This window comes from Cyanistes caeruleus, chromosome 34 (genome assembly GCF_971803275.1).
Source record: "Cyanistes caeruleus chromosome 34, bCyaCae1.hap1.1, whole genome shotgun sequence".
In the NCBI taxonomy this organism is placed as follows: domain Eukaryota; kingdom Metazoa; phylum Chordata; class Aves; order Passeriformes; family Paridae; genus Cyanistes; species Cyanistes caeruleus.
This window is the reverse complement of record NC_141735.1, coordinates 598,040-618,666: the sequence shown is the minus strand read 5'-3', so window position 1 is coordinate 618,666 and position 20,627 is coordinate 598,040. Positions and strand designations below refer to the sequence as shown.

Sequence of the window (20,627 nt, the reverse complement as noted above, 5' to 3'; positions counted from 1 at the left end):
AGTTCCCGCTCTCATTTTTGGGGTCCCTTTTGGGGTTTTTGGGGGGTCCCGGCCCCGCTCCCACTTTTGGGGTCCCTTCGGGGCTTTCCGGGTGTCCCCAAATCCCCTCTTGGGGTCTCGGGGGGGTCTCCCCGCTCCCCTCCCCCCCCGGCGCGGGTTTGGGGAGGGGGAGGGGCCGCCCCCGGCCCCGCCCCGCGCTTTGGGGGGGGTTGGGGGCGGATTTGGGGAGGGGGGAGGGGCGTGGCCGGGGTGGGGGATGGGCTCCGGCCCCTCCCCCCCCGCTCCAGCATTTTTTGGCCTTATAAGGGCTCGGCACGGCCGAGACCCCGCCCCCCGCCCCGCCCCCCGCGGGACCCCCCCCAAAAAACCCCCGGGACCCCCCCAGAGGCGCCCCCTCCCCAAATTCCTGCGCTGGGAGGGGCGGCCGGACCCTCCCCCCACCCCCTTGAATTTTGGGGTGGCTCCAAATTGGGGGGGGGTCCTAAAATTGGGGGGGGGGTGTCCTAAAATTGGGGGGGGGGCCTAAATTTGGGGAGGGGTCCTAAATTGAGAGGCCGCGGTCGCAAATTGAGGGGGGGGTCTCAAATTAGGGGGGGGGTCCTAAACAGCCCCCCCCGGGTGGGGGAGGGGTCTCCCAGCCCCCCCCCCCCGGGGTGGGATTTGGGGGGGGAGGGGTCGCCAAAGCCCCGCCCTAAATGTGGGGGGGGTCCCCAAAATATTCCCCCAAAAAGGGGAGGGGTCTCAGGACCCCCCCTTATCCCTCTAGGGTTATTTGAGGGGGGGTCCCTGAGCCCCCGGGACCCCTCCCCAAATTATCCAAGGGGGGGGGGTCGCCATCTCCAGGACCCCTCCCCCCAATTTCGGGGTCTTTTTTGGGGAGGGGTCTCCCCATTCTCCAAGCGGGACCAGTCCGATGCTCCCCCCCCCCTTGGAGACCCCTCCCCAATTTGGGGGTCGGAACCTCCCCCCCCTCTCATTTTTTGAGGACCCCTCCCCAATTTCCGGCACTTTCCGGGGTCCCGCCCCCTCCTCCCCGTTAAAACCGAGCGGATTTTCCCTCGCCCGGAGACCCCTCCCCATTTTTATCCTCTGGGGGGGGGTCTCCCTGTGACCCTCCCCCCATTTCTGGGGGTCTTCCGGGCGCCCCCTCCCCAATTTCCGGCATTTTGGGGAGGAATTCGCTTTTTCTTCACCTCAAACCCCTCCGAGCTCCGATTTTTTCCCAAAAAATCCGATTTTTCCACAATTCCCACCCCCAGAGTTTTTTTGGGGGGTGGTCGCACGCCCCCTCCCCAATTCCCGAGATCCTTTCAGGGGGATTTTTTTGGGGGGGGGGGGGATTTTTTGCCCCCTCCCCACCACCACAAATCCGATTTTCTTGGGGTTTCTTTTTTTTACCCCAAAAAAATTTCAACTTTCCGGAACTTCCCCGTGGCTCCGCCCCGAACTCCACGCTGGTTTTTTTTGGGGGGTGGTCGCACGCCCCCCTCCCCAATTTCAAAGATTTTTCACTTTTTCATCCCAAAAAAAACCCAAAAAAATTCCTCATTTCCAACTTCCTTTTCCTCCAAAAAATCCCCCGTCACTCCCACCCCCCACATTTTTACCGGATCGGGGTCTCACGCCCCCTCCCCAATTTCTCAGCCCCTTCCTGAGCGGTTCCCGGGGGAAGGGGGAGCTGAAGCCCCCTCCCCAATTTCTGAGCTGTTCCCAAATTCCCCAAAATTTTCCTTTTTTCCTCCAAAAACCTCAACCCCCACCCCCTCCCCACCCCCCAAACTTCCTCCGGGTGGGGGTCTCACGCCCCCTCCCCAATTTCTGAGCGGTTCCAGGGGGTTTGGGGACGATTTCACGCCCCCTCCCCAATTTCCGAGCCCTTTCCAGCCTCTCCTCACCAACCCCTCAAAATCTCCTTTTCTCCCCCAAAACCTCAATCCCCGCCCCCCAAACTTTTTCCGGGTGGGGTTCTCACGCCCCCTCCCCAATTTCAGAGCGGTTCCAGGGGGTTTGGGGACGATTTCACGCCCCCTCCCCAATTTCCGACCCTTTCCGAGCCGTTCCAGCCTCTCCTCCCCAACACCACCCATTTTTCTCACTCAAAACCTCCTTTCCTCCCCCAAAACCGCAACTCTCACCCCACCCAAAACATTTTCCGGGGGGGGTTTTCACGCCCCCTCCCCAATTTCCGAGCAGTTCCCGGGGGTTTGGGGACGATCTCACGCCCCCTCCCCAATTTCCGAGCCCTTTCCGAGCCCTTTCCAGCCTCTCCTCACCAACTCCTCAAAATCTCCTTTTCTTCCCCAAAACCTCAACCCCCCACCCCCAAAACTTTCTCTGGGTGGGGGTTTCACGCCCCCTCCCCAATTTCTGAGCTGTTCCCGGGGTCTGAGGACGATTTCACGCCCCCTCCCCAATTTCCGAGCCCTTTCCAGCCTCTCCTCACCAACACCAACCCCTCCAAACCCCCTTCCCTCCACCAAAACCTCAACCCCCCACCCCAAAACTTTCTCTGGGTGGGGGTCTCACGCCCCCTCCCCAATTTCCGAGCCCTTTCCGAGCCGTTCTAAACCTCTTCTCACCAACACCAACCCCTCAAAATCTCCTTTTCTCCCCCAAAATCCCAACTCCTACACCCTCGCCCACCCCCAAAACTTTCTCTGGGTGGGGGTCTCACGCCCCCTCCCCAATTTCTGAGCGGTTCCAGGGGGTCTGGGGACGATTTCACGCCCCCTCCCCAATTTCCGAGCTGTTCCAAACCTCTCCTCCCCAACACCAACCCCTCCAAATCCCCTTCCCCCCCCCCAAAACCACGACCCCCACCCCCTCCCCACCCCCAAACATTTTCGGGGAGGGGGCTGGGCATCGATCTCACTCCCCCTCCCCAATTTCCGAGCCCTTCCCACCCCAAACCCCCCTTCCCTCCCCCAAAAACCACAACCCCCCCCACCCCACCCAAACCCATCCCCGAGGCCGGGCGGAGAAACCAAACCCCCCCCCCCCAATTAAAAACCCCCCTCCCCACCCAAGCCCCCTCCTCACCGATGGACACCAGCTTGATGTTCTCCCTCTCCAGGAACTCCAGGGCCACCGAGACGTTCTCCAGCTGCATCTGGCGGAAGGTGGGGCGCGCGTTGTACTTGCGGCCCATCTGCTTCTGGCTCAGCACCTCGAGCAGCGCGATCAGCCGCAGCCCGTCGCCCAAATCCGTCTGCAGGTTGCCCACTCGCTTGTGCACGCATTTGAGGTGCTCGTTGCACCAGCGGGTGAAGGTGTTCTGCTGGATCCGCTTCCAGGGCGCGTCCTCCGCCAGGTCCTTCTCGGTGGCCGGCATCTCCTGCTCCGAGCCCGGCTCCGAGCGGCCCCGCCCGGCCGAGGAGCTCATGGCTCCTGGGGAGGGGCTGGGGGCGACGGGGAGGGGTCAGCGGGGGAGGGGCTGGGGGCGACGGGGAGGGGTCAGCGGGGGAGGGGCTGGGGGCTCATGGCTCCTGGGGAGGGGCTGGGGGCGACGGGGAGGGGTCAGCGGGGGAGGGGCTGGGGGCGACGGGGAGGGGTCAGCGGGGGAGGGGAGATGGGGAATGGGGAGGGGCTGGGGGCTCATGGCTCCTGGGGAGGGGCTGGGGGCGACGGGGAGGGGTCAGCGGGGGAGGGGAGATGGGGAGGGGAAGGGGAGATGGGGATGGGGAGGGGCTGGGGGCGATGGGGAGGGGCTGCAGGAGATGGGGAGGGGTCAGCGGGGGAAGGGAGATGGGGAGGGGAAGGGGAGATGGGGATTGGGGAGGGGCTGGGGGCTCATGGCTCCTGGGGAGGGGCTGCGGAAGGTGGGGGAGATGGGGATGGGGACGGGCTGGGGGCGATGGGGAGGGGTCAGCGGGAGATGGGGAGGGGTCAGCGGGGAGGGGAGATGGGGATTGGGGAGGGGCTGGGGGAGATGGGGATGGGGAGGGGCTGCGGAAGGTGGGGGAGATGGGGAATGGGGAGGGGAGATGGGGATGGGGAGGGGCTGGGGGAGGTGGGGAGGGGTCAGGGGAGGGGAGATGGGGGTGGGGAAATGGGGAAATGGGGAGGGGAGATGGGAAATGGGGAGGGGTCAGGGGAGAGATGAGAGGGAGGGGAGATGGGGAGGGGTTGGGGGGGTGGGGATGGGAAATGGGGAGGGGTCAGAGGAATGGGAAAGGGAAATGGGAAATAGAGATGGGAAATGGGGAGGGGAAATGGGAAATGGGGAGGGGTCAGGGGGATGGGAAAGGGAAATGGGAAATAGAGATGGGAAATGGGAAAGGGAAATGGGAAATGGGGAGGGGAAATGGGGAGGGGAAATGGGGAGGGGTCAGGGAGATGGGGAGGGGAGATGGGGATGGGAAATGAGGAGGGGAAATGAGGAGAGGAAATGGGGAGGGGAAATGGGAAATGGGGAGGGGGAGATGGGAAATGGGGAGGGGGAGATGGGGAGGGGGAGATGGGAAATGGGGAGGGGGAGATGGGGAGGGGGAGATGGGAAATGGGGAGGGGGAAATGGGGAGGGGGAGGGGATGGGGGGAGATGGGGAAGGGTCGGGGAGGGAGGGGAGCGGTGGGGAGGGGTCAGCGGGGGGTGAGGGGATCGCGATAGTGGGGGGGGTCGCGATAGGGGGGGATAAAGGGACGGGGGACCCCAAAAATGAGAGACCCCAATAATGAGGGACCCCCATCAAGGGGGGTTCCCGTAACGAGAGACCCCCCTGAGCATCCCCAAAATGAGACCCCCGCCTCCCAAATTGGGGGGGGGGTCCTCGCCTCATTCCCCCCTCCCCAGACCCCCGATGACCCCTCCAGAAGGATCCCCCCGACCCCAAATTGGGACCCCCGCCCCAAAAAGGGGTGTCCGGCCGCTCCGGGCTCCTCAGACCCCCCAAAAAGGGGGGGGTCCCGTTCAGAGGGGTCCCCAAACCCCATTCGGGGGTCCCGGTCCCACTCAGGGGGCTCCACCCCCAACCCCCCCCCAGGGGTCTCTCAGGGGGGTCCCCAGACCCCCAAAAACGGGGTCACCCCTTAGGGGGGTCCCCAGCCCCATTCCCGGGGAGCGGGGTCGGGGGTCCCGGGGGTTTGGGGGTCCTGGGGGGTTCGGGGGTCCCGGGGGTTCGGGGGTCCTGGGGGATTCGGGGGTCCTGGGTCGGTCCCCGGAGGGGGGTTCGGGGGTCCCGGGGGGGGGGGGGGGATCCTCACCTGGGGGTCCTGGGGTGAGTCGGGGTCCGGTCCCGGTGGTCCCGGGGAGGGTCCGGGTGGTCCCGGGGGTGCTGTCAGTGGTCCTGGAGGGGTCCCGGTACCGGGGGGGGTCCCGGGGTGGGTTCGGTGGTCCCGGTGCCGGTACCGGGGGGGGTTCGGTGGTCCCGGGAAGGTCCCAGTGGCCCCGTGCGGTGGCGGTGCCGGTACCGGGGGTGGGTTCGGTGGTCCTGGCGGTCCCGGGGGACGTTCGGCGGTCCCGGTGCTGGTACCGGGGATGGGTTCAGCGGTCCCGGGATGGGTTCGGTGGTCCTGGGATGGGTTCGGTGGTCCCGGTGCCGGTCCCAGGGATGGGTTCGGTGGTGCCGGTACCGGGATGGGTTCGGCGGTCCCGGGAAGGTCCCGGCGGTCCCGCGCGGTGGCGGTGCCGGTACCGGGGGGGGTTCGGTGGTCCCGGTGCCGGTACCGGGGGGGTTCGGTGGGTTCGGTGGTCCCGGGAAGGTCCCGGCGGTCCCGCGCGGTGGCGGTGCCGGTACCGGGGGTGGGTTCGGTGGTCCCGGTGCCGGTACCGGGGGTGGGTTCGGTGGTCCCGGTGCCGGTACCGGGGGTGGGTTCGGTGGTCCCGGTGCCGGTCCCGGGATGGGTTCGGTGGTCCCGGGGGTGGGTTCGGTGGTCCCGGGAAGGTCCCGGCGGTCCCGCGCGGTGGCGGTGCCGGTACCGGGGGTGGGTTCGGTGGTCCCGGTGCCGGTACCGGGGGGGTTCGGTGGGTTCGGCGGTGCCGGGAAGGTCCCGGCGGTCCCGCGCGGTGGCGGTGCCGGTACCGGGAGCTCGCGCGGCGCGCGCGGAGCCTTAATTGGTAACGAGCGGAGGCGGCCCCGCCCCGGGGGGGGCGCGGGGGGGGCGGGAGGGGGGGGGAGGGCGGGGGGGGCGATGGGGACCCCATAAAATGAGGGGGGGGAGGGGATTTGGGGAGCCCCGGGGGGTGGGGAGGGGTCGGGGGGGTCATGGAGACCCCATGGGGGGGTCTGGGGGGGATTTGGGGGGTCTGGGGGGGCCTATAGGGGGGTTTTGGGGGGTCTCTAAGGGGTCTCTAGGGGTTCTATAGGGGGTTTTGGGGGTCTCTAGGGGGGTTTTGGGGTGATTTTTGGGGTGGGGAGGGGTCTGGGGGGGATTTGGGGGGGTCTGGGGGGGATTTGGGGGGTTCTATAGGGGGTCTATAGGGAGCTTTGGGGGTGATTTTTGGGGGGTTTAGGGGTGGGGAGGGGTCTGGGGGGGGTTTTTGGGGACCCCCCGGGGGGGGCTTTGGGGTTCTATAGGGGCTCTATAGGGTGGGGGGGCCATGGGGCAGCAGGAAGGGCCTGGAGGGACCCCCGGGGTCCTATAGGGGCTCTGTGGGGGTTCCATAGGGTTCCATAGGGTTTCTATGGGGCTCTATGGGTTCCATAGGGTTCTATGGGGTTCTATGGGGCTCTATGGGTATCCATAGGGTTCCATAGGGTTCTATAGGGTTTCTATGGGGCTCTATGGGTTTCTATAGGGTTTCCATAGGGTTCCATGCGGTTCTATAGGGGTTCTATAGGGTTCCATAGGTTTCTATGGGGTTTCTATAGGGCTCTATGGGTATCCATAGGGTTCCTATAGGGTTTCTATGGGGTTCTATGGGGTTCCATGGGGTTTCTATAGGGTTCCATGGGGTTTCTATAGGGTTTCTATAAGGTTCTATGGGGTTTCTATAGGGTTCCATGGGGTTTCTATAGGGTTCTATAGGGTTCCATGGATTTCTATAGGGTTTCTATAGGGTTCTATAGGGTTTCTATAGGGTTCTATGGGGTTTCTATAGGGTTCTATAGAGTTCTATAGAGTTTCTATAGGGTTCTATAGATTTCTATATGGTTTCTATAGGGTTCTATAGGGTTTCTATAGCGTTTCTATAGGGTTCCATGGATTTCTATAGGGTCCCATAGGGTTCCATGGGGTTTCTATAGGGTTCCATGGGGTTTCTATAGGGTTCTATAGGGTTTCTATAGGGTTCCATGGGGTTTCTATAGGGTTCCATAGGGTTTCTATAGGGTTCTATAGGGTTCTATGGGGTTTCTATAGGGTTCTATGGGGTTTCTATAGGGTTCCATGGGGTTTCTATAGGGTTTCTATAGGGTTTCTATAGGGTTTCTATAGGGTTTCTATAGGGTTTCTATAGGGTGCTATAGGGTTCTATGGGGTTTCTATAGGGTTCTATAGATTTCTATAGGGTTCCATGGGGTTCCATAGGGTTTCTATAGGGTTCCATGGGGTTTCTATAGGGTTCTATAGATTTCTATAGGGTTCTATAGGTTTCCATAGGGTTTCTATAGCCCTCCCCCCCCCCCCCCAGTTCCGGCTCCGGAAGCTCCGGCCGGGCCCCGATAACGGGGAGGAAACGGGAGCGCTAATTATGGGTTAATTACGGGGTTAATTAAGGAAAGAGTCGTTATCGGGGCTTCCTGGGGGGCCGTCATGGGGCTAATTACAGGGTTAATTACAGGGTTAATTAAGGAAAGGGTCATTATCAGGGGTTAATTACAGGGTTAATTAAGGAAAGGGTCATTACCAGGGGTTAATTACAGGTTAATTAAGGAAAGGGTCGTTACCGGGGGTTAATTACAGGGTTAATTAAGGAAAAGGTCATTACCGGGGGAGTGCTGGGGGGGTTTGTTCTGGGGTTAATTACCAGGGAGCTCATTAATGGGGTTAATTGGGGGCTAATTAACAGGGCTTGTTATGAGGTTAATTACTGGGGAGCTCATTAATGGGGTTAATTGGGGGCTAATTAACAGGGGTCATTCTGGGGTTAATTACTGGGGAGCTCATTAATGGGGGGCTAATTAATGGAGCTCATTAACGGGGGAGCTCATTAATGGGGCTAATTGGGGGGGCTCATTAATGGGGGCAGTTGTGGGGTTAATCAGGGCGTTAATTAACGGGGGCTCATCAACAGGGAATCACTAACGAGCCGCTGGTTAATGAGGTTTAATTATAGCGCTGCTAACGGTGTTAATGAACCTGACACACCTGGGGCAGCCTCAGGGCCACGCCCACACCTGGGCCACGCCCACAGGGCCACACCCAGGGCCACACCCAGGCACACCTGGGGACACCTGGGGACACCTGGGACACACCCAGGGACACACCCAGGGACTCCTGGGGACACCTGGGGACAGCTGGGGACAGGTGAGACACACCTGGGACACACCCAGGGACTCTTGGGGACATCTGGGGACACCTGGAACAGCCACATCGGACCCGAAAATGTCCCACACCTGGACAGGTGTGCCCAGGACAGGTGAGACACACCTGGGGACACCTGGGGACACACCCAGGGCCACCTGAGGACAGGTGAGACACACCCGGGGACACACCCAGGGCCACCTGGAATGGCCACGTTGGGCCCAGAAGGTGTCCCACACCTGGACAGGTGTGTCTGGGACAGGTGGGACATGCTCAGAGACACCTGGGGCACACCTGGGGACACCTGGGACACACCTGGGACACACCTGGGGACACCTGGGACAACTCCAGGTCTTGGGTCACACCCACAGGGCCGGCCCCAGGTGTGTCACACACACCCAGGTGTCCCCAGATGTCCCCAAGTGTGTCCCAGGTGTCCCCAGGTGTCCCCTCCACCCCCAGGTGTCCCCTCCTGTCACACCTGAGGCCACCGAGTCCTGCTGCACCTGCAAAGAGACCCCGGGGTCACACCTGGGGACACCTGGGGACACCTGGGGACACTTGGAACACACCTGGGGACACCTGGGGACACCTGGGGACACTTGGAACACACCTGGGGACACACCTGGAGCCATTTGAGGACATTTGGGACCATTTTGGGGCCATTTTAGGGACAATTTGGGACATTTGGGGCCATTTGGGGACAATTTGGAACCATTTGGGGACAATTTTGGGCCATTTTGGAGACTTTCAGGACCATTTTAGAGCCACTTTAGGCCATTTTTGGGCCATTTTGGGGCCATTTTTTGCCTTTTCAGGATTTTCCCTCCTTTCCAGATTATTTTTTTTTTATTCTTATTTTTTTTTTTTGATTCATTTCCCCCTCCCCAATTTTTTTTTAGGATTATTCCCCCTCCCCCAATCCCATTTAAGGATTTCCCTCCCTTTTTTTTCTTTTGTTTTAGGATTCCCAAAATTAATTCAGGATTAATCCCCTCCCTTATGGAATTTCATTTTTGGGAACATTCTCCCATTTTTATAAATTTTTCTCTTTTTTTTTTTTAGGATTCCCCAAATTTTTCAGAGGGGGGGGGGGGTGGTAAATTCCACCAACCCCTCCCCCAAATTTATTTTTTTTCCCTAAAATCCCCCAAATTCCCCCCGAAATCCCTTCCCGGCCCCAATCCCGATGATCTCATCCCGCCTGGAATTTTTTTGGCTGGGATAAAGAGGAGGAGGGGGAGGGGGAGGGGAAGGGGGGGGGATGACGTCACGCCCCCCCCACCCCCACCCCCCCCAAAGGGGTTGGAATTTTGGGATTTTGGAATTCGGGCTGAGTCACGGCGGATTTGGGATAAACACGGGATCCGCTGCCCTTATAGGGCCCGAAAAGCACCGGGACCCCCCCCGCAACCAACCCTCCCCTCCCCCACCTCCATCCCAAAAATAAATCCCAGGAATTTGGGGAGGTCTCCAGGGAGCCCCTCCCCCCCCCCCCCCCTCCCGCTGTGAAAATCCCAAATTTTTAATCCTAAATCGGGTTGATTTTAATTAAAATATTTATTTGAATTAACCCCCCCCCTTACCAGGAATGGTTCAGTCCGGGGGGGTCTGGAAGCGATGGGAGAGGGGGGGGATTTGGGGTCCTGGAGGGGGGGGGAAGGGAAATTTTGGGGTTAAAAGGGACCCCCCCCCCCCCCCAAAATCCTAAAATTCACCCCAATCCTAAAAATTCCCTCCTTAAAATGATCCCAATCCCAAAAAAATCCCTGAAATCCCCCCAAAATTCCCATTAAAAACCCCCCAAAAAATCCCTAAAATCCCCCCAAAATCCCTGAAATCCCCCCAAAATTCCCATTAAAAACCCCCAAAAAATCCCATTAAAAACCCCCCAAAAAATCCCTAAAATCCCCCCAAAATTCCCATTAAAAACCCCCAAAAAATCCCATTAAAAACCCCCCAAAAAATCCCTAAAATCCCCCCAAAATTCCCATTAAAAACCCCCAAAAATTCCCATTAAAAACCCCCAAAATCCCTGAAATCCCCCCAAAAATTCCCATTAAAAACCCCCAAAAATTCCCATTAAAAACCCCCAAAATCCCTGAAATCCCCCCAAAATTCCCATTAAAAACCCCCCAAAAAATCCCTAAAATCCCCCCAAAATCCCTGAAATCCCCCCAAAATTCCTCCCCCACCCCAAAAAAATTCCCCATCCCAAATCCCCTCCCCTCCCCCCCCAAAGCTCCAAAAATTGCTAAAAATTCCCCCAAAATCCCATCCCAAAAAAAAACCAAAATTGGAGGGGTTTGGGGCAGTTTTGGGGGATTTTGGGGCAGATTTGGGGTATTTTGGGGCAGTTTTGGGTATTTTGGGGCAGTTTTGGGGCAGATTTGGGGTATTTTGGGGTGTTTTGGGGCAGTTTTGGGGCAGTTTTGGGGTATTTTTGGGTATTTTGGGGCAGTTTTGGGGTATTTTGGGGCAGTTTTGGGGGGTTTTGGGGCAGTTTTTGAAGCAGTTTTTGGGGTATTTTGGGGCAATTTTTGGGTATTTTGGGGCAGTTTTGGGGTTTTTGGTGCGGTTTTGGGGGCAGTTTGGGGCAGTTTTGGGGTATTTTGGGGTATTTTGAAGCAGTTTTTGGGTATTTTTGGGCACTTTTGGGCAGTTTTGGGGTATTTTGGGGTATTTCAGGGCAGTTTTGGGGTATTTCAGGGCAGTTTTTGGGGTATTTTGGGGTCCCCCACCCCAAACTCACCGATGACCTCGGTGACCCCCCTCAGCCGCGTCACCTCCCCCGCGCCGGCCCCGAGCTGGGTCAGGGTCCCCAAAATCTGGGGAGGGGGAGGGGGGAGGGAGGAGTTTGGGGTCCCAGCCCCTCCCCCCATGGGGTGAGACCCCCTCCCCCACCCCCAAATTCCTTTTAGGGAGCTGAGACCCCCCCCAAAAAGGGCTTGGGACCCCCCCAAACGGGTTTGGGACCCCCCCAAAGGGGTTTGGGACCCCCAAATCCCCCCCATTAACCCAAATCCGCTGAGACCCCTCCCCAAATCCCTCCCAACCCACCAAACCGAGCTGCCCCCTCCCCAAATTCCCTCCAAAAATCCCCCAAATCCAAACCCACCCCCCCAAAATCCCCCCAAAACCCCCCAGACCCCTCAAAGCCCCCCAAAACTCCCCCAAAATCCCCCTCCCCAAATCCCCTCCCCCTCACCTGGCCGAGCTCCCGCAGCCCCCTCCCCACAGGGGGGGCCTGGGGGCCACAGGGATGAACTTGGGGGGTCCTGGGGGGTCCCGGGGGGTCCCAGAGCTCCGAGACCCCAAAATCCGCGGCCAATGAGGTCAAAGCCCCCCCCAGGACCCCCAAATTAGGGGGGGAGGGGGTTGGGGACCCCCCCAGATTTGATAACTGAAGGATAAAAGGAACAAGGGGGAATTTGGGGAGGGGGAAACCCCCCAAAAAACCCCAAAATTCCCCCCAAACCTCCCCAGGGACCCCCCAAAATCTTCCCCTAAAGAAAAAAGCCCCCAGCCCCAAATTGGGATCCAGGGATGCCCCAAATTCCTCCCAGATTGACCCCAAAACCCCCAAAATCTTCCCCAAAACCTCCCAAAAAGGACCCAGAGACCCCCAAAATCCTCCCCAAAACCCTAAAGACCCCCCCCAAAATCCCTCAAATCCCCCTGGGATCCTCAGGGACCCCCAAAATCTCCCCCCAAAAGCCCCAAAACCCCTCCAGATGACCCCAAATCCCCCCCACAGCACCCAGGGACCCCCAAAATCCCCCCCAAAAGCCCCCAGCCCCACCTTGGCCTGCAGCTCCTCCAGGCCCCGCCGGACCCCCCCCAATTCCGCCTCCAATTCGGGGAGGGGTCTCCTGAGGAGGGGGGGAGGGGAAAAAAAAAAGGGGGGGGGGTCAGGGGGGGATTTTTGTGGTGGGGGGAGCCCGAGTGGGGGGAGGGGGGAGGTCCCCAAAACCCACCTGGGTCTGGGGGGGGTCTCCGAGGTCTCCACAGGAATTGGGGGGGGTTGGGGGGGTCTCAGGGCCGCCTCCCCCTCGGGGGTCTCCAGCAGCTCCAGCAGGAACGGGGTGGTTTTGGGGGGTCCTTTTCTGGGGGGGGGGGATGGGATTTTTGGGGGGTTTTTGGGGGGTTTTTGGGGCTGGGGGTGTCAGGAAGGAATTGGGGGGGGTCTAAACCTGGGTTGGGGGGGGGTCTCGAGGGGGGGGGCAGCGTCCAGAAGGTCCTGGAGGAATTGGAGCTGCTGCTCGGGGGGGGCTGTGCCCTGAAAGGGAGACCCCAGACCCAAAATCCATCAGGGAACCCCGAAATTCAGCCCAAAAATCCTTCCCAGACCCCCAGAATCCTCCCCCAGACCCAAAAAATCCCCCCCAGACCCCAAAATCCTCCCCCAGACCCCAAAATCCATCAGGGAACCCTGAAATTCAACCCGAAAATCCTCCCCAGACCCCAAAAATCCTCCCCAAATCCCAAAAAATCCCCCTGGGACCCCTGAAATTTCCTCAATTTTCTCTCCCTGGACTTTCCCAACCTCCTCAAAACCCCCAAAATCCAAAAATTCCCCCCAAAAATCCCCAAATTTTCCTCCTCCACACCTCCCACCCACCCCACAAAAACAAATAAAAACCCCCAAAAATCCCGAAATTCCCCCAAAAAATCCTCAAATCCCCCCCCCAACTTTTCCTCCTCCACCCCAAAAGACCCCAGAGACCCCCAAAAATCCCCCAAAAGCCCCCCCAGGACCCCCTGACCTCCACCAGGGCGAGGTCGTCGGCCCCACACAGCATCAGCTTCGCTCCCAGATTGGCCAGTTCTGGGTTGGGGGGGTACTGGTTAAACTGGGAGGGGATTTGGGGAGGGGGCTTGGGGCTTTGGGGTTTGTTTAGGGGGGATTTTGGGGTTTTTGGGGGGGATTTGGGGTTTTTTGGGGGGATTTTGGGGTTTTTGGGGGGATTTGGGGGTTTTTTGGGGAGATTTGGGGTTTTTTGGGGGGGATTTGGGTTTTTTTTGAGGGGATTTTAAGGTTTTTTGGGGGGATTTTGGGGTCTTTTTTGGGGATTTGGGGGTTTTTTGGGGGGATTTTGGGGTTTTTTTGGAGGGATTTGGGGTTTTTGGGGGAATTTGGGGTTTTTGGGGGGGATTTGGGGTTTTTTGGGGGGGATTTTGGGGTTTTTTGGGGGGATTTTGGGTTTTTTTGGGGTGATTTTGGGGTCTTTTTTTGGGATTTTGGGGTTTTTTGGGGGGATTTTGGGGCTTTCTGGGGGGATTTTGGGTTTTTTGGGGGGGATTTGGGTTTTTTGGGGGGGATTTGGGGTTTTTGGGGGGGATTTTGGGGTTTTTTGGGGGGATTTTGGGGTTTTCTGGGGGGATTTTGGTTTTTTTGGGGGGCTCACCCCTCATTTGAGCCTCCTCGGGGAGCGACTCCAGGTGGGCGGTGAGGGGGGGGTGAATCCTGGTGGGGGGAGGGGTCTGGGGTTATTGGGGAACCCCCAGGACCCCCCCCCCAAATTCCAAACTCCCCCTTTCAGACCCCCCCCAATTCCAAACCCCTTGCTCGACCCCCCAGCCCCATTTTGGACCCCCCAGACCCATTTGGGACCCCCCCAGTCCCATTTTGGAGCCCCCAGCCCCATTTTGGACCCCCCAGACCCATTTCAGGAGCCCCCAGCCCCATTTTGGAGCCCCCAGTCCCATTTTGGGTGCCCCCAGCCCCATTTTGGAGCCCCCAGCCCCATTTTGGAGCCCCCAGCCCCATTTGGGACCCCCCAGCCCCATTTGGGACCCCCCCAGACCCATTTTGGAGCCCCCAGACCCATTTCAGGAGCCCCCAGCCCCATTTTGGAGCCCCCAGCCCCATTTCAGGACCCCCCCAGACCCATTTTGGAGCCCCCAGCCCCATTTCAGGAGCCCCCAGCCCCATTTTGGAGCCCCCCAGCCCCATTTTGGAGCCCCCAGCCCCATTTCAGGAGCCCCCAGCCCCATTTTGGGTGCCCCCAGCCCCATTTTGGAGCCCCCAGCCCCATTTTGGGTGCCCCCAGCCCCATTTGGGGCCGTACCTGCTGCAGATCCAGCACAGCAGGGCCCGGCGCGGCTCCGAGGGGCGGCAAAGCAGCTCCAGCGCCTCGGGGGGGGCGCGGGGGGAGCCCCCCAAAACCGGGGGGCACGACAGGGCCTGGGGGGGGCAACGAGGGGGGGTCACAAACCCCGGGGGGGGGCAAAAATGGGGGGTAAAAAAAACCTGAGGGGGCAAAAAATTCTGAGGGTTTGGAAAAAGGGGGGCGGGTTAAAAATTCTGGGGGGGGGGGGGTCACAAAATTTGGGGGAGCCAATGAGGGGCAGATTTGGGGGGGCGGGGCAGTGGGAGGGTCCCACACTGAGGGGGAGGGGCCCTGCCAGGGACCCCCCGCGGGGTGACACCGATTCTGAGGGGGGGGGGGAGGGGACATGAGGGACCCTCAGGGGACACCGGGGAATGGGGGGGGGGGGCACGGCAGGGCCTGAGGGGGGACGGGACGGGGGGAGACCCGCAGGAACCCCGGGGAGGGTCACGGCTCCTTCTGAGCCCCCCCCAGGAGGTTCCGGGACCCCCCCCGGTACCGGGACCCCCTCAGGGCCGCCCCCCCCCACCTCCAGCCGCTCCAGAGTCGCCGCCGCCACCGCCTCGGCCGCCGCCATTTTTCCCGCGCTCGGCGTTGATTGGCCGCCGCTTTCCCGCCCCTCTCTTTGATTGGCTGTGCTTCCTGTCCCTCCGCTGAATCTCTCGCTGTTATTTGACGGCGCCCCGGGGACCTCGACCAATCAGGGAGGATTTTCGCCCTCAGAGGGAGGTGGTGGCGCGTTAATCCCCGCCCCTCCTCTCTCAGCCAATCGAAGCGGGCGCCGCGCCCACGTGACCCGGAAGTTCTCGTCGCTCCGCGGCCGCCGCCGCCTCCGGCTCCGCGCGCGCGGCCCACGCCGCCCGTGACGTCACGGCGGCGGCATCCGTGACGTCACGGCGGCCTCGCCATGGCGTCACCGGCACGCGCTGTGACGTCACGAGCGCCCCCCGAGCCCGGCGGGGCCGAAGCTCGGGCGCGGTTCCGAATCGCGCGGTTCATCATGGAGGCGGGTAAGGGGGGGGGGAGAGAGGTGGGACATGACGTCATAGTGACGTCACTGCGGGGTTGTTCTGGAGCTGCGCTCCGTGATGTCAGCGTGACGTCATGGGGAGCACAGCAGGGGTGGGCTCGGAGCAGTGACAGCCCCCAGGTGTGACAGAGACGCCATTCAGGAGTCCCCACGTGACACAGGTGTGTCCAGGTGTGTCCCCAGCTGTCCCCAGGTGTGACTCAGATACCCCAGGTGTGTCCCCAGCTGTCCCAGGTGTGTCCCCGTGTGTCCCAGGTGTGACAGGTGTGTCCCCGTGTGTCCCCAGGTGTCCCCAGGTGTTCCCAGGTGTGTCCCCAGGTGTCCCCGTGTAACCCAGGTGTCCCCAGGTGTGTCCCCAGGTGTCCCTGTGGGTCCCCAGGTGTCCCCAGGTGTTCCCAGGTGTCCCCAGGTGTGTCCCCAGGTGTGACTCAGGTGTCCCCGTGTGTCCCCAGGTGTCCCCAGGTGTCCCTGTGTGTCCCCAGGTGTGTCCCCAGGTGTCCCCAGGTGTCCCCAGGTGTGTCCCAGGTGTCCCCGTGTGTCCCCAGGTGTGACTCAGGTACCCCCAGTGTGTCCCTGTGTGTCCCAGGTGTGACTCAGGTACCCCAGGTGTCCCCAGGTGTGTCCCAGGTGTCCCTGTGTGTCCCAGGTGTGTCCCCAGGTGTCCCCAGGTGTCCCCAGGTGTCCCCGTGTGTCCCCAGGTGTGAAGCTGGGCTTGGGCTCGGCTGCCCTGGCCACCGCCTGCGGTTCTTTCCACGCCTTCGCGGCGGCGGCGCCGGCGGCTCCTCACGATCGGTACCTGGTGGCCACCGCCGCGCTCTTCGTGGCCGCCAAGGCCCAGGGCACGCCCCGGAGAGCCCGAGACGTCCTCAACGTCAGCCTCAGGTGAGACTGAGACCCACAGGTGACCCCAAATCACCTCAGGGAACCCAAAATCATCTCAGGTGAGCCAGAAAACCCCTCAATGTCAGCCTCAGGTGAGACTGAGATCCACAGGTGACCCAAAATCACCTCAGGTAACCCCAAATCCCCCAAAGGGAACCCCAAAATCCCCTCAATGTCAGCCTCAGGTGAGACTGAGACCCACAGGTGAGACAGAATCACCTCAGGTAACCCCAAATCCCCTCAACGTCAGCCTCAGGTGAGACTGAGACCCACAGGTGAGACAGAATCATCTCAGGTGAGCCAGAAAACCCCTCAATGTCAGCCTCAGGTGAGACTGAGACCCACAGGTGACCCCAAATCACCTCAGGTAACCCCAAATTCCCCAAAGGGAACCCCAAAATCACCTCAACGTCAGCCTCAGGTGAGAGAAAACCCCACAGGTAACCCCAAATCATCTCAGGGAACCCCAAATCATCTCAGGGAACCCCAAAGGTAACCCCAAAAACCCCTCAAAATCCTGGAAAATCACCCCAGGACCCCCAAAATCCCCTTTTTACCCCCCCAGGACCCCCCAAAATCCCCCCAGGACCCCCCAAAATCCCTCCAGGACCCCCAAAATCCCCTTTTTGCTCCCCCAGGACCCCCAAAATCCCTCCAGGACCCCCAAAATCCCCTTTTTGGCCCCTCCAGGACCCCCCAAAATCCCCTTTTTGCCCCCCCAGGACCCCCAAAATCCCCTTTTTGCCCCCCAGGACCCCTCAAAATCCCTCCAGGACCCCCAAAATCCCCCCAGGACCCCCCAAAATCCCTCCAGGACCCCCAAAATCCCCTTTTTGCCCCCCCAGGACCCCCCAAAATCCCCTTTTTGCCCCCCCAGGACCCCCCAAAATCCCCTTTTTGCTCCCCAGGACCCCCCAAAATCCCCTTTGTGCCCCCCAGGACCCCTCAAAATCCCTCCAGGACCCCCAAAATCCCCTTTTTGCCCCCCCAGGACCCCCCAAAATCCCCTTTTTGCCCCCCCAGGACCCCCCAAAATCCCCTTTTTGCCCCCCCAGGACCCCCCAAAATCCCCTTTTTGCCCCCCCAGGACCCCCCAAAATCCCCTTTTTGCTCCCCAGGACCCCCCAGAATCCCTCCAGGACCCCCAAAATCCCCTTTTTGCCCCCCAGGACCCCTCAAAATCCCTCCAGGACCCCCAAAATCCCCCCAGGACCCCCCAAAATCCCTCCAGGACCCCCCAAAATCCCTCAAGGACCCCCAAAATCCCCTTTTTGCTCCCCAGGACCCCCCAAAATCCCCTTTGTGCCCCCCCAGGACCCCCCAGAATCCCTCCAGGACCCCCAAAATCCCCCCAGGACCCCCCAAAATCCCTCCAGGACCCCCCAAAATCCCTCCAGGACCCCCAAAATCCCCTTTTTGCCCCCCCAGGACCCCCCAAAATCCCCTTTGTGCCCCCCAGGACCCCTTAAAATCCCTCCAGGACCCCCCAAAATCCTCTCAGGACCCCCCAAAATCCCCTTTGTGCCCCCCAGGACCCCTCAAAATCCCTCCAGGACCCCCAAAATCCCCCCAGGACCCCCCAAAATCCCCTTTGTGCCCCCCCAGGTGTCTCCAGCCCGGGACCCCCCCCCCAGCCCTGGACGGGAATTTTTGGGGGCTCCGGGACAGCCTCCTGCAGTGTGAGCTGCTGCTGCTGCGGGTGCTGCGCTTCCGGCTGCCCCTCGCCCACCCCCACAAGGTGAGACCCCTCCCCAAATTACCCCGGACCCCCCCCCGGGCACCCCAAAAAAAACCCGGAATTTTTGAAGCCAAAATAACCCCAAAAATCCCCCAAAATCGACCCTAAATCCCACCCGACCCGGCATTCCCGGAATTTTTGGGGGTCCCTGTCCCACCCCCACAAGGTGAGACCCCTCCCCAAATTACCCCGGACCCCCCCCCGGGCACCCCAAAAAAAACCCGGAATTTTTGGAGCCAAAATAACCCCAAAAAATGCCCAAAAATCCAACTCCATCCCAAAAAAATCCCAAATATTGGAATTTTTGGGGGCTCCTGTCCCACCCCCACAAGGTGAGACCCCTCCCCAGATTACCCTGGACCCCCCCCGGGCACCCCAAAAAAAAACCGGAATTTTTGGAGCCAAAATAACCCCAAAAATTCCCCGAATTTCCCCAAAATCCCACCCGATCCCCCCCCCAAAAAATCCAAATCTTGGAATATTTTGGGGGGGATTTTTGGGGATAATTTGGGGGATTTTGGGGGGGAATTTTGGGAATATTTGGGGGAATTTTTGGGGGGTTTTGGGGGGATTTTGGGAATATTTGGGGGGGATTTTGGGGGATTTTGGGAGGGTTTTTTGGGATTTTGGAGGGGATATTTTGGGTCCATTTTGGGCTATTTTGGGTGCATTTTGGGCTATTTTGGATCCATTTTGGGTGGGATTTTTGGGTCCATTTTGGGCTATTTTGGGTGCATTTTGGGTGCATTTTGGGCTATTTTGGGTCCATTTTGGGGGGATTTTTGGGTGCATTTTGGGTCCATTTTGGGCTATTTCGGGGGGGATTTTTGGGTGCATTTTGGGCTATTTTGGGGGGATTTTTGGGTGCATTTTGGGGTCCATTTTGGGCTATTTTGGGGGGATTTTTGGGTGCATTTTGGGCGCATTTTGGGTGCATTTTGGGCGCATTTTGGGTGCATTTTGGGCGCATTTTGGGCGCATTTTGGGCGCATTTTGGGCTATTTCGGGCCCGTTTCGGGGCTCTCTCTCCCCAGTACCTGCTGCAGTACCTGCTGGCCCTGGGCCGCTGGGCCGGGGGTCCCTGGGGGAGGGTCCCGGGGGTCTCCTGGGCTCTGCTCCGGGACGGGGCCGCGGGGGGGTTGGGCCTTCGCTACCCCCCCCCTCACCTGGCGGCGGCCGCGCTGCACCTGGGGCTGGAGCTGTGCGGGCGGGGGGCGCCCCCAGGGACCCCCCCCAGGTGGTGGCAGGTGAGGGGGACACTGGGGAGGGGTCCTGGGGGGTTTGGGGGGGGGTCCTGGGGGGTTTGGGGGGGATTTGGGGGGGATTTGGGGGGGGTTTAGGGGATCTGGGACCCCCCCAGGTGGTGGCAGGTGAGGGGGGAATTGGGGAGGGGTCCTGGGGGGTTTGGGGGGGATTTGGGGGGGATTTAGGGGGGGTTTAGGGGATCTGGGACCCCCCCAGGTGGTGGCAGGTGAGGGGGGGATTGGGGAGGGGTCCTGGGGGGTTTGGGGAGGGGTCCTGGGGGGATTTGGGGGGATTTGGGGGGATCTGGGACCCCCCCCAGGTGGTGGCAGGTGAGGGGGGAACTGGGGAGGGATCCTGGGGGGTTTGGGGGGGATTTGGGGGGGATTTGGGGGGGGTTTAGGGGATCTGGGACCCCCCCAGGTGGTGGCAGGTGAGGGGGGGATTGGGGAGGGGTCCTGGGGAGGATTTGAGAGGGATTTTGGGGGGTCCTGGGGGGGGGAATTTGGGGATTTTTGGGGGGTCCTGGGGGGGGATTTTGGGGGTCCTTGGGGGGATTTTGGGGAATTTTGGGGGTCCTGGGGGGGATTTTGGGGGTCCTGGGGGGGATTTTGGGGTGGGGTCTGTGGGGATTTTCTGGCGATCCCAGAATTTTGGGGGGGGGAGGGGGGGGGGAAGCGGGCCGGGATTTTTTTTGGGGGGGGGAGGGGTCTCGGGGGGGGGCGGGATTTTGACCTGGGACCCCCCCCCAGGTGCTGAGCCCGGGGTTAACCCCTTCGGCGCTGGAGGGAATCGTGCGGGACCTTTTGGGGCTCTACAGCCTCGACACCCAGGTGGGGGAGGGGGGCGCGACCCCCGCCCCTCCCCCACCCCCCCTCCCCCACCACCCCCCGCGGCCCCTCCCCCACCCCCACCCCCATCCAAAAGGGCCGGAAAAACGCAGCCCCCCCCCCCCACAGAGAGACCCCCCCCCGGCAGACCCTGAGACCCCTCCCCAAAAAAAAAGGAAACAAAAACAGACGGACGAGACCCCCCCCCCAACAAAAAAAAAATCCCCCAAGGGGGTTTTTATTGACGCCCCCCCACCCAAAATAAACTGAAGGGTCCCTCCCCCCTCCCCAGGTCTGGAAAAAAATCCCCGGGACCCCTCCCCAAAAAAAACATACCCCCCCCCCCCATAAACTGAGGAGCCCCCCCCCCCAAAAACCCCCAAAACCAGA

The 20,627-nt window shown here is 60.7% G+C and overlaps 3 protein-coding genes across 5 annotated transcripts in view; 1 reads left to right on the top strand and 2 right to left on the bottom strand.

Moving 5' to 3' along the window:
- The window catches only part of FLNA (filamin A), a 69,930-nt gene extending 63,902 nt beyond the window's left edge, over positions 1 to 6,028 (bottom strand). The window contains exons 1-2 of the mRNA XM_086870967.1: positions 5,202 to 6,028; positions 3,040 to 3,398 (exon numbers count right to left, since the gene is read on the bottom strand). Of these exons, the coding sequence (XP_086727093.1) occupies positions 3,040 to 3,382 (343 nt within the window). The 5' untranslated portion in view covers positions 3,383 to 3,398; positions 5,202 to 6,028. The remainder of the gene's footprint in view (positions 1 to 3,039; positions 3,399 to 5,201) is intronic.
- A 2,161-nt stretch (positions 6,029 to 8,189) lies between these two features.
- Positions 8,190 to 15,113, bottom strand: HAUS7 (HAUS augmin like complex subunit 7). 2 transcript variants are annotated; one of them, XM_086871041.1, is made up of 11 exons: positions 15,045 to 15,109; positions 14,474 to 14,589; positions 13,811 to 13,869; positions 13,169 to 13,230; positions 12,596 to 12,681; positions 12,380 to 12,508; positions 12,205 to 12,274; positions 11,611 to 11,805; positions 11,155 to 11,230; positions 9,989 to 10,048; positions 8,190 to 8,908 (listed from the first exon to the last, which is right to left on the bottom strand). In XM_086871041.1, exons 1-10 carry the CDS (start codon positions 15,090 to 15,092, stop codon positions 9,999 to 10,001), a joined length of 891 nt encoding a protein of 296 aa, XP_086727167.1. In that variant the 5' UTR covers positions 15,093 to 15,109; the 3' UTR covers positions 8,190 to 8,908; positions 9,989 to 9,998. The 2 variants fall into 2 exon arrangements, with proteins under 2 accessions (XP_086727167.1, XP_086727168.1); XM_086871042.1 differs by lacking the exon at positions 8,190 to 8,908 and having other exon boundaries at positions 9,406 to 10,048; positions 15,045 to 15,113.
- A 174-nt stretch (positions 15,114 to 15,287) lies between these two features.
- CCNQ (cyclin Q) lies at positions 15,288 to 20,527 on the top strand. Of its 2 annotated transcripts, XM_086871039.1 has the most exons (5): positions 15,289 to 15,525; positions 16,244 to 16,427; positions 18,033 to 18,165; positions 19,200 to 19,412; positions 20,160 to 20,527. In XM_086871039.1, exons 1-5 carry the CDS (start codon positions 15,423 to 15,425, stop codon positions 20,505 to 20,507), a joined length of 981 nt encoding a protein of 326 aa, XP_086727165.1. In that variant the 5' UTR covers positions 15,289 to 15,422; the 3' UTR covers positions 20,508 to 20,527. The 2 variants fall into 2 exon arrangements, with proteins under 2 accessions (XP_086727166.1, XP_086727165.1); XM_086871040.1 differs by lacking the exon at positions 19,200 to 19,412 and having other exon boundaries at positions 15,288 to 15,525.
- Positions 20,528 to 20,627: the final 100 nt, after the last annotated feature.